The 17,477-nt window shown below is 38.2% G+C and overlaps 1 protein-coding gene across 2 annotated transcripts in view; it reads left to right on the top strand.

Moving 5' to 3' along the window:
* FLT3 (fms related receptor tyrosine kinase 3) overlaps positions 1-17,477 on the top strand; it is a 120,940-nt gene that overhangs the window by 62,700 nt on the left and 40,763 nt on the right. For both annotated transcript variants that reach the window (XM_041768307.1, XM_041768306.1), the window contains 3 exons: positions 4,561-4,682; positions 10,772-10,974; positions 13,636-13,751. In XM_041768307.1, coding sequence (XP_041624241.1) covers positions 4,575-4,682; positions 10,772-10,974; positions 13,636-13,751 — 427 coding nt within the window. In that variant the 5' untranslated portion in view covers positions 4,561-4,574. The remainder of the gene's footprint in view (positions 1-4,560; positions 4,683-10,771; positions 10,975-13,635; positions 13,752-17,477) is intronic.

Here is a 17,477-nt window from a genome sequence, read left to right as displayed (position 1 = left end):
ATATCTAAAGGAAATAAAATCACTATCTCAAAGATATATCTGCATCCCATGTTCATTGCAGCACTTTTTTTACAGTAGCCAAGACTTGGAAACAACTTCAATGTCCATCAATGGATGAATGGATAAAGAAAATGTGAGATACGTAGATAGATATACGTCTACTATATATACCATTTTACATAGTAGCCATACCACTTTGCATTCCCTCCAATAGCACACAAGGTCCTCTTTTGTCCACCTCCTCACCAACACTTGTCATCTGTCTTTTTAATGACAGCCATTCTAACAGGTGTTAGATAATATTTCATTGTGGTTTTGATTTGCATTTCCCTAATGATTAGTGATGCTGCCATCCTTGGAAAAAAATGTCTGTTCATTTCTTCTTCATATTTTCCAATCAGATTTATTTTTCCTTTTTATTGCTATTGAGATAGGTATCTATCTATCTATCTATCATCTATCTATCCATGAATACTATTACACCTTAAAGAAAGAAGGAAATCCTGCTATTTTTGACAACATGAATGGATTCATGTTGAATCCATTGAGGGCATTATTCTAAGTGAAATAAATTAGAGAGGGTAAGACAAATACTTCATGATCTCACTTACATGAATAATCTAAAAAACCAAACTCTCAGAAAGAGAGAACTGATTAGTGATTGCCAGAGGCATGGGTAAGGGGTGGGAGAAGTGGGTGAAGGTGGTCAAAAGTACAAACTTCCAATTACAAAATAAATAAATTCTGGTGATGTAATATACAACATAGTGACTATAATTGCCAGTACTCTGTTACATACTTATAAGTTGCTAAGAGGGTAGATCTTAAAACTTCTCAGCACAAGAAAAAAAATTGTTCTTATGTGAAGTGATGGGTGTTAACTAAACTTATTGTGGTAATCATGTTGTAATGTATACATATATTAAACTGTTGTGTTGTATACCTTAACCTTATACAATGTTATATGTTGACAGTATCACAATAAAACTAGGAGAAAAAAACTGTCAAAACTTAATAAGAAAATAAGCACCCCAGTTTTAAAAGATTTGATGTGGGCAAACTATGCGAATAGACACACTGCTGAAGAAGTTACAGTATGTTGTATAAGCATCTGAAAGCTTGCTCAATATCATTAGTAGGAAACTAGATACTGAAATCACAATGATTTATTATATACCTAGCATAATGGCTAAAATTAAAAATTCGTATCATACCAAGTGTTGGTAAGGATGTGACATCCACAACTGGAATTCTCATACAATGACAATAGGAATATAAAAGAATACAACCTCTTTGGAGAGGAGTTTGGTACTTAGAAATTTGCATATATACTTCCTCTATGATCTGGGTATTCTAATCTTTGGTATTTAGTCAAGAAAAGTAAAAGCATATGTCTACACCAAGACTTTTATCTAAATATTCATAGCAACTTTATTTGTAAGAGGCTAAAAGTGGAAACAATCCAAATTCTATTAACAGGTAAATGAATTAAAATATTGTGTTGTATCTATATAATAGACTACTACTTGTGAGTTAAAAGGAACAGACTACTAATATATACTACAACAGGGATGAATCTAAAAATAATGCAAGTGAAAAGAAGCCAGACAAAAAAAGAAATTTCATACTACATGATTCCATTTACATGAAATTCTGGAAAATTCAAGCTAATCTATAGTGACAGAAAAGAGATCAGAGGTTGCTAGGCATGTGGTTATGGGGTGAGTAGGAGGGTCGGATTATCAAGGGGCATGTGGAAGCTTTTGGGGTAAATAAGTTCACTATCTTGACTATGATGATGGTTTTACAGATAGATTTGTATGTGTCAAAACTCACCAAATTAAAAAAAAACACCTCACCGAATTATACACTTTAAATATGTTCAACTTATTGTATATTAATTATACTGAATAAAATTATTTGAAAAAAGAATAGAGAGAAAAAAACACTAGGGAATAGGGCAGGGAAGTTTCTTAAACTCTCTTTAATCTTTTTTCCCCCCTGTCCTTTTGAGTTGCATTTATTTGATTTCTCTCTTTTTTTTTCTTTTAAAAGACTAAGGTCTGGGCATCTGACTGGCTCAGATGAAAGTGTGCAACCCTTTTTGTTTTTTTAGATGTATTTATTTATTTGAGAGAGAGAGAGAGAGAGCAGGCACAAAAGTGGAGGGAAGGGCAGAGGAAGAAAGAGAGGGCAAGAATCTCAAGCAGACTCCACACCGAGCATGGAGCCTGACAGGGGCTCGATCTCACAACCCTGAGATCATGAGCTCAGTCAGATGCTCAACTGAGTGAGCTACCAGGTGTCCACTTTATTTAAAGGTTTATTTATTTATTTGAGAGAGAGAGAGAGTGAGCGTGTAAATGGGGGGAAGGGCAAAGAGAGAGGGAGACATTCTCAAGCAGACTCTCAAGAGCATGCAGCTCTTGTACTCAGGGTCATGAGTTTGAGCCCCATTTGAGGTGTGAAGATTGCTTAAAATAAAAAAGAAAAGAAAAACGGAGCTGTATTAAGGAATATAAGAAATACATAATGACTAAATGCTTATGAGATTGCAGTAAAACTATTACATTATGTGTGGCTATATAAATTGGTATAGTACCTTAAGAAAACCAAATGGCAACGAATATCGAGAACCATTTGAATATATCCTTTCTATATTTTTAAATCTTTTAATCCACTAGTTCCACTTCCAAGAATTTATACTAAGGAAATAATATTTTAAAAGTGAAAGCTTAGATTTAAAAAGTACAAAGCTTAGTGAAATATTTTATTTTATTTCATTTTTTCAAAGATTTATTTATTTATTTACTTGAGAGAGAGAGCATGTATGAATGGGGGGAGAGGCAAAAGGAGAGGGAGATGGGGAGAGAGAATCCCAAGCAGACTCCTGCTGAACACAGAGCCTGATGCAAGGCTCCATCTGATGACCTGATGCAAGGCTCCATCTGATGACCTGGGACGTCTGACACTTAATTGACAAAGCCATGCAGGAGTCCTTTCGTGAAGTATTTTAAATGGCAGAGAGTCAAAAAACCACCCTAAAATGTATAATAGCAAGGGAATGATTAGGTCATTTTTGTTAATGCCACCAAAGAAAAGCAGATCAACTGTATACAGTGTCGTAAGATATGCTTATGATATATTATTTTCAAAATCAATATGAAGTGATTTCTACTCTGCTAATATAATTAGTTAAAAACTATGTATACAGATGGAAAAGATTCTAGAGAAATGAAAATGGTTTATTTGTTAAGATGTCAGTGGCACCCAAGTGGCTCAGTGGTTGAGGATCTGCCTTCAGCTCAGGTCATGATGCCAGAGTCCTGGGATCAAGTCCTGCCTTAGGCTCCCCCTGGAGAGCCTGCTTCTCCCTCTGCCTATGTCTCTGCCTCTCTCTCTGTGTCTCTCATGAATAAAGAAATAAAATCCTGAAAAAAAAAAAAGTCAGGATTTAGGGTGAATTTTCATTTACAGTTCCACTTGGGTTGGAATAATATGACTTCTTTAATAAATAGTAATAAAGACCGACTAAAACAAACCAGTGAATGTGTCTTAAAATGTAGTTCTCATAGCTGCAATACTGAGATTTAAATCAAATAACAAGATACAAAGATGATTAAACACATACATTTACCTTCTACTAAGAGGCTGCTCAAATGACAAAATTTTTTTAAAGACATAAACTTACAAGGACAAAAACACTGGAGAGGCAGAAAATAAAATGTAGAGAGATTTACAGCACATGAAGAAAGCTGAATCAAAAGGTGCAGGATGAAAAAGCTGAAAAGCAACCTGATTTCCATTATAGGATCCTCAGAAGAGTATAAATTGCCAGCACCATCTCCCAGAATTTGGGTAGCCAATGTGAGACAGAAATCTTCTCTGGGGAATCTGATTAGCTCATGAGAAAACCTAAAGATAATCACACAGAGAAGATGGAACAGCAGGTCAAACCATGTCCACAGAGCTTATGATGAACACTTTGGACTTCATTCTTATATATGAGCATACTGTCAAGAGTCATGAGTCATTTGGGGGAAACATTCCAAATGATAGGAGAACAGAAAATGACAGAGAAAGAATCAAAGAAATAATTCAAGAAAATTCTTCCAAAGAGAATATGAATTTCTGGATTGAAAAGACCTAGAGAGCATCTAGCACAATGGATGAAAATAGATTCTCAATATGGCACAAAATTCTAAAAATTTTAGTGCACCCAAAAAGTTTCACAAACATCCATAAAGAAGGATAAATTGCTTGTATGCAAATAATCATTCCTTATTTGCACCACCCTTATTTCAAATACTCAGTAGCACATTGGACAACACAGAGACTATTTCTTTCAGTGCAGAACCTTCTATTGGATAGCACTACTCCAAGTACCTCCATTCCTGATTTATAGTAAGACTTGCCTTTTATGAAATTAATATATCATACATACTTTCCTGTAGGCCACCCATGCCTGATTACATTTTGTTTTGTTGTTATGAAATGAATACATATTTTCTTTTCAAGGTGTGCATGTATCAACATCATTGTCTTTATTTTGTTTTACAGTTGTTTTTTCAGCAATGATATTTGAGGCTATTACAAATCAAGATCTGCCTGTGATCAAGTGTGTTTTAATCAATCATAAGAACAATGATTCATCACTGGGATTATCATCATCTTATCCCACGGTAAAGTAATATTAACATTCTAACGTTAGCTATTTTCTCTAAAGGCCATGCTTTGTAAGCTATTGAAGTCTACCATAGCTATATGGGTTTTTCTTTTTGTGTATTTAAATATGTCAAGTATTCATACCCACCCATTCCGTCCATATTCATGTTCTCTCCCGGTTTGGATTCAGGAAAGACACAGATACTCAGCATGAATAAGTAACAGGAATTACCCTTTCTCCTTTTTTTAAAAAATTTATTTATTTATTCATGAGAGACACAGAGAGAGAGAGAGAGGCAGAGACACAGGCAGAGGGAGAAGCAGGCTCCATGCAGGGAACCCAACGCCGGACCTGATCCCAGGACTCCAAGATCACGCCCTGGGCCAAAGGCAGGCGCCAAACCACAGAGCCACTCAGGGATCCCAGGAATTACCCTTTCTCCTTAAGGAGAATCTATGCTTCTCTTTCAAATCTGAGTCCCTGATTTCCACCTCCCTCCTGGATATAGATAAAATAGGTTTTTAATTTGCTCATTAAAGCCCACCTATATAATTTATTTCATTTTTATTTCCCCAAATCTGCTCTTGTACTTGTATTAACTTATTTCTGTTTATGGGCCTGTCTAGTTCCCAGGCTCTAAAGGTCAGCATTATTTCAGGCTACTTCTCTCCCTTACCTTCACATTTGCTCAGTTACCAAGTCTTATCAATTTCCTTTCTTTGATATTTCTCAGATAATCACCTCATATTCTCTGGTTTCACAGCCACTTCCCTAATTCAAGCCCTCATTCACTCCCTCATAATCACATTAATATCATAAGTCGCTTCTTCCTTCTACAGTTCATCTCTGATAGGGCTGCCGGACTATTCTTTCTGAAGCACAGATGCGTCCTTTACTGCTGGCCTTAGAATCTTCAGTGACTTTGCATTAAATGGACATGCAGATAGCTCCATCATCTGACTCTGGCTCCTTTAGGTTCCAAATTTGTTTTTCATTACCCTCCTCCTTCAGGCAATTCATCTGACAGCTTAGGTATTTACTTGAAGGAAGCTTAAATAATAGAAAACTGGAAATATTAGACATATGTAACAAAAAGCAAACATAAATTAGCCAATTCCATGAACATTTCCAGTTGAGAATTCTTTTTTTTTTTTTTTTTTTTTTTTTTTAGAATTCTTACCAATATATAGTCACTCTGTTTTCTTTCACATAGTAGATGTAATACATAAACACACAATATACATAACATGATGCCTGGCCTTCACTCCCCACCCCCCCTAAAATCAGATATATTAAAAATATACTCAAATTTAAAACATAGTGTGAAATAGTTATCCATTATATTCTACATGAATGGAAAACTCCTGATTTAACACATGATTTTTTTTTTTATGCTAGAAGCATGGTTGGTTTTAATTTTTTAACAGATATTGGCATCATAACATATTGCTTATAATTAAGATATTTTGCATACACAGTATTTCAGTGTGGACAAAAACAGGTGAATATTATTTGCTATGATATTTTAAAATTTCAGTGTCTTTTCAACTTAAGAAAATAGCTGCACACATTTAAGTGTTTTGTTATAAAACATGATCTTAAGAAAAAAGTTAATAATTGGTATTGATTCCTAGTATTAAGTCCTGCATTACTTACGTTAATGTAGTATAAATTATATTCTTATGCAATATTCAGGATTGTATTAAGACCTAGTAGTTCTCAAACAACATTAAACGACAATCCTACAACTCCTAGGTGATGCAGAGATGAGCAGTCTGTAATGTGCTTTCACCTTCCTGAAATTGAAACTGTTCCCTTTGGGCAATTTCCCACTTTGGTGGGGAGTATGTTGTTAGGGTAGCTGTGCTCTTTAAAAAACAGTCTTGATTTCCTCCACAGTTCACATTGCTCAGATGGGACATCTTTCTGAAAATCTTATAGCTCAGGAGTGCTTTGAATAACCAAACATTCTAGTAGACAAAACTTGCCAATGTAACTCTGATAAATACGCAACTGCATCCTTAGCTGTATGACCAATATAACCTGGAACCAAAATAAGATGATTTTACTGTTCCTACAATCCACTCAATTGTTGTTTAAAATTCCAGTGTTTTTACCACTTATCATTTCTGTTTGAAGATGACCATGGGTATGCTGGTTTTCTCTACTGCCAAGTTATTTTTTTTTCATTGTAATTAGCAAGTATTTGGGGGAAGATGCAAATATCCTATTTGTCCTCCAATTTCCACCTGCCAATTTTAGCACCTTTTGGTGGACCTTGCCTACAACAGTTATTACTGTGATGCTTGCCTAATGGTGATTTTCTTTTTCTCTCATTCCCTCTGCATTTCTAAGTTGGAATTCTGTGGGGGAAGAACTATCTTTTCTCTCCATTTTATTTATATCGATATGGACTCAGAGATATTTATTTTACTCTATGACTTATGACCCAAGACTATTAGTTTTATTTTGTCACTCAGATTTGTCCAGTTTTGGCCATTGGGAGCTACTTCAGGTTGACATATGTGTCCTTTAAACGTGTGTGCATAATTTCTGAAGCACTTCCTTCCTTTCCTTTTCCAATACAGTTCAGGCTCATCTTGTATTTTTCCTGCCTTAGCTCTGGAATTAGCCATTTCTCCAAAGAAGTACTGGTTTTTTGGATAATAGTATTTAGAACCCATGGTCTGAGAGCTGGATGTGCTCATTGCTATTGGGATGTCCTTGTCTCTGGGCCCGCTAAGAAATGTATGTATGTATTTTACACCCCCCAACACACACAACACTCTATTTATCTATCATCTCTATATCTATCTACTTACCTATCTGTATATCATCATAAATTCATGCTGATAAATCTGATTTCAATTCAGCATCAAAGCGTTTATTCTACCTTTTTCCTTTTTCCATATTTATACTTCTCTCTCTGATAGTAAGAAACCTAATTCTCATTATCTATAACTGACTTATGTAAACCTACTATATACATAAACTAATTTCAGCATTGCTAACCCACATCCCAGTAAGAAACAGATTTACTAACTACAATACAGTCTTTGCGTATAACTCTTTTTGTCTTTAACAAATATTACTCAATGTTAATATTTTTCAATTACTTATGTTAGTACTTTTCTTTCCCACCCCCTTCACCATGGTTACATTATTCATCTCTAATATAATTAAAATTCTTTTGGTATTCTATTTTGAGTTCCCCAAAATCCTGGTTGGTTTTAATTGTTTAATTTTTTGAATGTGTGAAATGTAATTATGGTCCTAAAAGCCAAAGCTGTATAAAAAGATATACTCAAAGAAGTATTCCTCCCTCTTCATACCTAAAACCAGGTTTCCATCGTTTTCCCACCTACCTTCTCTAGGTAGCCAATCCCTTTAGATTTTTTTATTTTTTATTTTTTCAGAGAGAGAGAGAGTGCATGCAAGCAGGGGGTGGGGGGAAGAGTAGGAGAGAGAGAATCCCAAGCAGGCTCTGTGCCCATGGAGCATGATGAAGAGCTTGGTCCCATGACCCTGAGATCATGACCTAAACCACAATCAAGAGTTGGACCCTTACCTGACTGAAGCACCCAGGTGCCCCCACTTTAGATATTTTTCTTTTATTTCTAGATTTCTTGTGCACAAATTAGGAGATATATGTGTATTTTCTCAGTCCCCTTCTTTCTTACATGAGGTGTAGTATACATGAAAGTAGGTACTTTTTTTCATTTTTCTTCACTCAACAGTATATCCAGGAGATCACTCCAAATCAGTTCATGGAGATTGTTGTCACACTTCTTTATAGCTGCATAGCACTCCATTATGTAGAGGTACCGTGGTTTATTCAACCACTCTTCTGTGTATGAGCATTTAGGTGGTTTTCAGTATTTTGCAATTACTATTTTATATGTGTAGGTTTATAGGTGTAGTACTCAAAGTGGGATTGCTGGCTCGGAGGATGAATGCATATGTAGTTCTACTAGCTATTGCCAAATGCTCCTCCAGAAGGGCCACACTGGCTTGCATTCCTCCAGAAATAAATGAGAATAGCTGTTTCTTTACAACCTCAGAAACAAAATGTGTTGTCATACTTAAAAATTGGGGGCAGACTGATAGATGAGAAGTGATATCTCAGTGTTGTTTCAATTTATGTTTTCTAATTATAACTGAGTTTGAGCATTTTTCTCATATGTTCAAAGGCTATTCTAATATCAGAAAGGGAGACAGAACATAAAGACTCCTAACTCTGGGAAACGAACTAGGGGTGGTGGAAGGGGAGGAGAGCGGGGGGTGGGGGTGAATGGGTGACGGGCACTGAGGGGTGCACTTGACGGGATGAGCACTGGGTGTTATTCTGTATGTTGGTAAATTGAACACCAATAAAAAATAAATTTATTATAAAAAAAGGCTATTCTTTATGTCTTTCCTTGGTAAATTGTCTATTCAGTTATTTTCCCCATTTTCCTACTGTGTTTTAGTTCTGTGTCCTTCACTGTTAAAAAATTCTTTATATATTAGGAGTATTTTATTTGTAATATATGTGGCAAATATTTTCTTCTAGTATGTTGGGTTTTTAATTTTGTTTTGTTTTCGCTTTATTTTGCTTTATTCTGTGCCTATCTTTTAGTATCCAGCTCAATTTCTGGACTTCAATGAAGCCTCCCCCCAGCCCATCCCAGTTTGGAAGTTACTTCTTCCTTCTCTGAAGTTCCAGAGCATTTAACTTTATCTTTCTTTCTTTTTTTTTTTTTTTTTTTAAGATTTTATTTATTTATTCATAGAGACACAGCTAGAGAGAGACAGAGGCAGAGACACAGGCAGAGGGAGAAGCAGGCACCATGCAGGGAGCCTGATGTGGGACTCGATCCGGGTCTCCAGGATCACTCCCTGGGCTGCAGGCGGCGCTAAACCGCTGCGCCACCGGGGCTGGCCCCTAACTTTATCTTTCAAAGTAGTTGGTATCTTTTTATGGGGCACATCATATTTCATCTGGTATTTTAGTTATTCCTTCCTACTAGACCTAAAACTCTGTAAGGACAAGATCAATATCACAAGTCCCATAGTGCCCAGTAGATGGTTAGCACTTATCAGATATTCAATAAATGAACTTACCAGTTACTTACTGAATTAATGGACAAATAAAACCAGAAGTATGGCTTATGGTCAGTAGCATAAGATCTACCCTGCTCTTCACCTGAAGAAGCTTGTATGTGTGTACTTGTGTGCATGCGTGCACACGTGTATGTAGGCATGCTATGCTACATGTTTGGCAGGTAGGAAGTGAAGGATCCAGAGGCAGATGTTGCCACCACACCCTCCTTTCAATATGTCTCAATTACTTAAAGCAGACATGAAACATTGGTGATGGCAATGAGCCTATGAGGGTATCCTCCCAGAAAATATTTTGGTTTTTAAATTCCCTCTAACACAGATACTCATTTACCATTACGATGTAATTCATATCCACATACCAATCATCACAAAAACAGTCACCTATGTATTATGAATTTCATGACTATTGTTTATATATATATTAGTTTGTTAGAGCTGCTGTAACAGAGTATCACACACTGGGTGACTTAAACAACAAGTTTTAATTGTCTCATAGTTCTGGAAGCTAGAAATCTGAAATCTTGATGTAGTCAGGGCTGGTCCCTTTTGAAGGCTGTGAGGGAGCAATCTGCTCCAGGCCTCTCTCCTTGGCTCGTAGAGGTTCATTTTCATATTCATATGGGACTCTTCTTTGTGCCTGTCTTCTTCACATTTCTTCTTCTTCTTAAGAACCCACCCTAACAGCCTCATTTTAATTTGACTACCTGTGAAAAGGCCTTATGTCTAAATAAGGTCACATTCTGAGGTGGTGGCGGTTAGGATTCAACACACGAATTTCAGGGGGACACAATTCAACCCATAACAGTATGTAACACATATTAGCAATGCCTAAAGTTATCTATTTTCTCTTTAGAAAGTTGTAAATAATAGAATTTTCTGTCACTTATATGCTCTCCAGTGTTGTGGGTAGTATGTCAACATGAATCTATTTGATAAGGGTCTCAGCTAAGAAGAGGATGTAAAAACATGCACCAGTAGTAAATTCACATTGTTTCCATGTAGGCATCAGAACCCCCAGAAGACCTCGGGTGTGCCCTGAAGCCTGAGAGCACAGAGGCAGTGTATGGAGCAGCCACTGTGGAAGTGGACATGTCTGCATCCATCACACTGCAAGTACTGGTCAACACCCCGGGGAACATTTCCTGTCTCTGGGTCTTTAAACACAGTTCCCTGAATTGCCAGCCCCACTTTGATTTACAAAACAGGTAAGTGGGGGAGAGGGGGTGCACCCACAAGGATTTTTGGAGAGAAACTTCCTTGTCATAGAATGTAGTTCATATGGAGTTTTTTTTTTTTTAAATTTCTATCCGTATCCATTGTGACTCTTATCTCCAATGAAATATGAACTAAAAAATATAGTCCTGGCATGAATGCATGGCATTATGTATTTATCAAACGTATAGAATGTATAACACAAAAAGTGAACTCTAATGTAAACTACGGACTTGAGTTAGCACGAGTATCGGTTCACCGATTGTAACAAATATACCATACCCAGGCAAGATGTTAATAATAGGGAAAACTGTGTGTGCAGGGGGAACATATGTGGGATCTCTCTGTACTTTCCATTCAGTTTTCTGTAAACCTAAAATTACTCTAAAAAATAAAGCCTGTTCCCTTAAAAAATTATAGATAGATAGATAGATAGATAGATAGATAGATAGATAGATAGAGTCAGGGCCTATGAAGGCAGTGAGTGGCTGGAAAACAAATAGTGAAAGAATATTTGGGATTTTTATGGTGTCTAGTTTCTTTAATTGGATCCTGTCTTAAAGATAAAAAGTTAGCAACTTTGCATTACATTCAACTTCGAGCCTTCAGAAGCTTCTTTCTGGGAAACGCTTGGGAAAGAACATTTGGTTTTAATCTATTTTGTTTCACAGTATGATGAGCAGAATTGCCGGTGATAGCCACAAAGTATTTTAGTAAGAAATCGATCTCACGATGCAGAAAAATATCTTAGCCCAAAACTGTGGTTTAACAGCCAAGTCTGTACCTGATTCTGTGCTGATTGCTGCCCCCTGCTGTCCGGGTCCTTCTGGCTAAGACCAGGTAGGGGCAGGAAGAAAGAGGCACAAGTCGTTCAAATGCCCACTCAATCATTCTAAGGCTACTCTTCTCTCTAATTCTTGGGGCATTTCTGGTGCGCCATGGTGTAGAAGAGCACTGTCTTTCCGGGAACAGTGAAGTAGGCGGTACCCAAATGGCCTACAGGGGGTATCCTGCTTGCCCCAGGTTTGGGGAAACAGCTCTGTGACTGACTTGTACCAAGTGTTTGCATTTGTTTCTTGAAGGTCAAATAAACTTATAATTTTTTAGGACATAGTGGTTGTGAATCTGAAGTTTGCTTCTAAATCTTAGGACACATTCGTTTTCCTTTCCTCTTTTGAGAAAGTATTGCTCACTTCTGTTTTTTTGTTATCTGTTATCTATACCTTGGGGTTAAACCAAAGCGCACTTCTATTAAAATTTTTGGCTTAAGAAATGTTCTGGAAATTGCATTAAGACTTTATGCCACAACAGTTTTTAATGAATTGACACCAAAAAGCAAATGGTGGTTCTTTTCATTCCATGAGAGGTTGCCTTTTTTGATTTAGGCCAACAGTCCCATTTGTTAGTCTTCATCATAGGTCTTATGTGGATTAATTAACTTAGTACCAAAACTATTCAGCAACTTTTCCACAGTAGAGAATTATAGAAATTTCTCTCTGGACTCATGGCCAGAAAGCTTGAACATCTAAGCTTTGATCACTGTCTTGCAGTTTTGGATGATACACATAAGAGTTCACAAATGCTACCAGGAGAATGAATGATTTGGCGAAAGAGAGCACATCACCGGAATATCTGCAGGCACAAATCAAAAATGTATCCTACTAATTTACTGTCAATATGATGCAAGCACAAGTATTCTTGAGCCAAGCAGCTCAGAGCTCTGCTGACAGGAGAGCGTCTCTGAGATAGGGGCATCTGGATTGCCTGGGGACCTTGTTCAAATGCAGATCCTGATTCAATAGGTCTGGGCGGGGCCTGAGAGTCTGCAGTATCTGTCAACTCCCAGTGGAGGCTAAACACCGTTCAGGAAATTCTACACTTTGAGAGGTTATGATTTAAAGGTCAGAGAGTGTACATTTAAACCCAACATCACTCAACAAACTACTGGAGAATATCGTAAGCTTTCACGAGAGCCAGTCTCACTGAACACATCGAAGTTGTTTCTTTGAAGAGATTGCTCCCAGCTGAATGTATCTCTAACAAGTATCTAAAAAGTTAAAAGTGCAAACACTGAGGCATCTTTCTCCTTACATATGTGATTTTTTCCTTCACAGAGGATAATGCCTCGTGCTAGATTTTGCTGGAATTCTTTCATCTACACGGACACACTAAACAGAATGTTCCTTATCTGTGCACCCTGCTTGTACACTCATCTGGGTCTGCAAGTGGGGAACCGAGACTGGTGGCCAGGTGATTGAGCAATGTGACGGCGGGGGTGTTCATCCTTGAAGGGAAAGGTCTGCGGCTGCCGGTTGGAGCGTACCCCCAAGCCTATGCATTTGGGAACACGCTTTCCCCCCCAAGAGGCTTGAGCAGCACAAGGCAAAGGTGCTGGAACAGAGGTCACTCCCTCCGATGGGAGGGACTGGATAAAAGTCAAAGGCAACCTACCAGAGCTCAGGCGGAATGAGAAGCTGTGCTCTCCACAGAGCAGCCAGCCAGCCCCCAGGTCACAGTCAGAGATGGAATGTGGGTGCCACGGAACCGCCTGCTGACTCAGGATGAAATCTTATGTTTTACTTTCACACATTTTCCAAAATAACCAGTTCTCTCTTTCTTTTTCTTTTTCTTTCTTTCTTTTTTTTTTTTTTCAGAGGAGTTGTTTCCATGGTCATTTTGAAAATGACAGAAACCCAAGCTGGAGAATATCTACTCTTCATTCAGAGTGGAGCTACCAATTACACAATATTGTTTACAGTGAGTATAAGAAGTAAGTGCTCGTTGCTACTCTGTATTCACAATATTCCAAAGGAGTGGTTTAGAACCTATGAACTTTTTACCAGCTGTTCTGGACACAATATTCAGGTGTCCCTCGATATGTAGTTGAATGGATTGAATTCACTTCCACCATCCATATAACCCATGCAGACTCTCTGACATGACCTGTGGGCTATCAGAATGAGCACTCTTGAAAACCCAGGACATTCTCTCTTCAGGTCTCCCCCTACCCCTGTTTTTTTCAGTGACACATGACTGCCAGGGAAGAAATGGAAAACATTTTGACCTTGACCTTGCAGGCAAAAGTCCTGGATTCTTATTCTGGATCTGTTACTACCACCATTTGGCAGGTCACTTAATCTCTCTGAACCTCAAATTTCTTATCTGTAAAAAGGGGATAAAAATACGAACCTCCAAGGATTATAAGATCTTCACATCATCCAGTAGAGCTCTCCGAGATGTGAAAATGTCTGTGCCTGCTCTAACAAGGTGGGCACTGGCCACATGTTGTTACTGAATACTTGAAATGTGGCCAGTGTGACTGAGGACCAAGGTGTTAATTTTATTCATGTTAATAAGTTAAAAATGGAACTTAAATAACCACATGGAGTTGGTGGCTACTTGATTTACACAAACACTAGATCACAGGGTACCTGGGTGTCTCAGTTGGTTAAGCGTCTGCCTTGGGCTCAAGTCATGATTCCAGATTTCAGGTCATGACTCCTTGGGCTCAGAGTCAGGCTCCCTGCTCAATGGGGAGCCTGCTTCTCCCTCTCCTCCCTGCTTGTGCTATTTCAGACGCTATCTCTGTCTCTCTCTCAAATAACCAAATAAAATCTTTAAAAACAAAACAAAACAAACCCAACAAATGCTAGATGTCTATGCAAACCATCAGGAACAATCCAAATGTGCTTACCCACGGAGGCCACTGTGCAGTTGGCAGAATCACCACCTGCATGGGCCTTCTGGCTTCTTGTTTCCTCCCAGTTATGCACAGACTCAGCACTGTATACACTGAACACTTCACCTCACATGATGTGCAGGGACTAGAGGCAGGTGCCTTCATATAGGTTCCACTGCCTTTAGGGGCCGAGGCAGTGCTCCCAAAACTCTGGCCTATGGCATTTTTTAAAAGAGATTTTATTTATTTATTCATGAGACACACACACACACACACACACACAGAGAGAGAGAGAGAGAGAGAGAGAGAGAAAGAGACAGAAAGAGAGAGAGAGAGTGGTAGAGACACAGGCAGAGGGAGAAGCAGGCTCCATGCAGGGAGGCCAACATGGGACTAAAATCCCGGGACTCCAGGATCACCCCCTGGGCCGAAGGGAGGCACTCAACCACTGAGCCACCCAGATGCTCCTGTGCCATTTTAAATTAGGTTCCCTGGACACACCTCAGTACTAGGCCCTCTTCCTTGTCAGTGACTCGAAGGCACAGAAAGCCAAGGTGTGGCACATGAGCATCCAGCCCAGGAGGTGTCCTGGCTCAGAGATGACCACAGACCATGTTCTGTAAAGACACACCGTCTTTACTGAGGGGGTTCCACATGTACCATCCCATGTCCTCACAGCAATTCTGCCTTCACATGGGTGAGAAACCGGATGCAGTGGCAAGTGTGGTGATGGGCACAGCTAGAGACCAGGTCTATACTTGTCTGCACCACGCTGCACTTGTCTTGTGATCATAGCTGCTAACAGAAGGAGCACTTCTGGCCATTTAGATACCCAGAAGTGTCATCTTAACTGGAGCAAGGGGTGGGGTGGTAGGTTTCTAAAATTAGCTTTTAAGGCAAAATCTGGTAAAGTCAAATTTGTCAAAATTTCTGAAAAGCCCTTCAGTTTACTCCAAAATTTATAGGACCAGAGACCTAGAAGCTCCTAAATCAAGAGGTACCTTTGGTTTCTCTTTGATTTCGGTCTTGTTCCCTGTCCCCTCCTGAGTCCCTGACCCCCCTCTGTGGGACAGTGGGTCTGTGTGCTTCAGGCTGGAAGACAATCAGAGATTCCTTGTTTGCTGTCTCACTCTTTTTCTTTTTTTGCCAAGTGTTTAGAGTTGAATTTGTGTTGGATAAGTGGTATCTGCTGTGTCTCTAAGTACGGTATCTTCTTTTCACTTAAGGTTTACAGTGTAGAAATATGACAACTATTCAAGTAAATTATAACATTTTAGCATTCTGCTGGGTGGTGAGGTTTAAAAAAAAATCAGATGGGGAAGACTTGGCAATAGTCAGTGTGAAAAAGAGGAAAGGGTTTACCAGCGAACCACAGGTTTAGGAGTAACCAGCAGTTAAGGCTTGGTTGCTAAAAAAGAAAAAGAAAAAGAAAAAAGAAGGAAAGAAAGGAAAACTGACTTTAGCAGCATTCATGAAAATGAAATGTCTAGGTTCAGGAAATGAATGGATGATTATTCTTCTCAGACGGATATTGACAAAACAGAGCAACCAGATAGTGAAGAACTTGGAATTTCCTAAGCTGAAGGAATTGAGAATGTTTAGCACAGAGAAGGAAATATTTTGAAGATAGGAGACTGATGGCAGGTAATGTAGAGGAAACTTTTCTGGCTTAGGAGTCAGGGAGCCTGGCCTAACTAGTTAACTAGTTAAAATACCTTGGATGGGGAGGGAGCGCCTGGGTGGCTCAGTCATTTGGGTGACTGACTCTTGGTTTCAGCTTGATTCACAATCTCGGGGTCATCAGATTAGGCCTGCATGCAACTACATGCTCAGCTCAGAATCTGCTTATCTCTCCCCCTCCCCTTGCTTGCACTCTCTCCCTCTCTCTTTCTCTATCTCTCTCTTTCTCTCCAATAGATAAATAAATAAAATCTTTAAAAGATAATAATAAAAATAAAATACCTTAGATGGTAATTATCTCCCTTGACCTTTGTTTCTGATTTTCAATATCTGAAAGATTTTCATGTGGAAGTAAAGATACACATAACAATAAAATTGCTCTCGGACGTAGAATTGGAACCTGCAATGGTTAGAAATTGCAGGAAAGAGTAAAAGCCACCACATAGTGTAAAAAGATATCTGCAATTCACATAATCAACAAAGGACTAATAATCAAAATAGGTAAATAGCTTCTATAAATCAAGAAGAAAAAAAAACAGTAGAAAAATGAACAAAAGACCTAACTAGGCATTTCATTTTCAGAACATGAAACCTAAGTAGTCAATAAATATGTTAAAATAATAACTGAGAAATTCAAATTAAGACCACATTGAGATATTATTTTATCCCCTCTAAATTGTTGAAAATTAAGTCTTATATGCTTAGTGAGTATACAGAACAAGGGGAAATCTCATGTCCTGCTGCGTAAGTTAAATTAGTACAACCACTTTGGAAAACAGTTCCCCTCTTAGGTATATTATTAAAGAAACTTATACACCTGCCTCAGTAGAAATGTACAGAATATTCTTAGCACCACTGTTGGTAAATACAGCAACCTGTTAACAAGCTAAATGTCCATTGCAAGAAAATGGAATAATAGATGGTAATATATTCACCAATGGAATACTCTGTAGCAGCAAAGAAATAAAAATGAATGTAGTATAGCTACATGCAAAAGCACAGACAAATCTTACATAAGGTTGGATGAGAAAATGAAGTTACAGAAGACTACATATTGAGGGATACCATAATTTGAAGGTCAGAAACAAAATAAACTAATATATTGTTTGGGGACGCATATCTATGTGGTGAAAATAT

The sequence above is a fragment of the Vulpes lagopus genome, chromosome 8 (genome assembly GCF_018345385.1).
Source record: "Vulpes lagopus strain Blue_001 chromosome 8, ASM1834538v1, whole genome shotgun sequence".
Lineage (NCBI taxonomy): Eukaryota > Metazoa > Chordata > Mammalia > Carnivora > Canidae > Vulpes > Vulpes lagopus.
The sequence above is the reverse complement of the archived record's forward strand: the minus strand, read 5'-3'. Positions and strand labels throughout refer to the sequence as shown.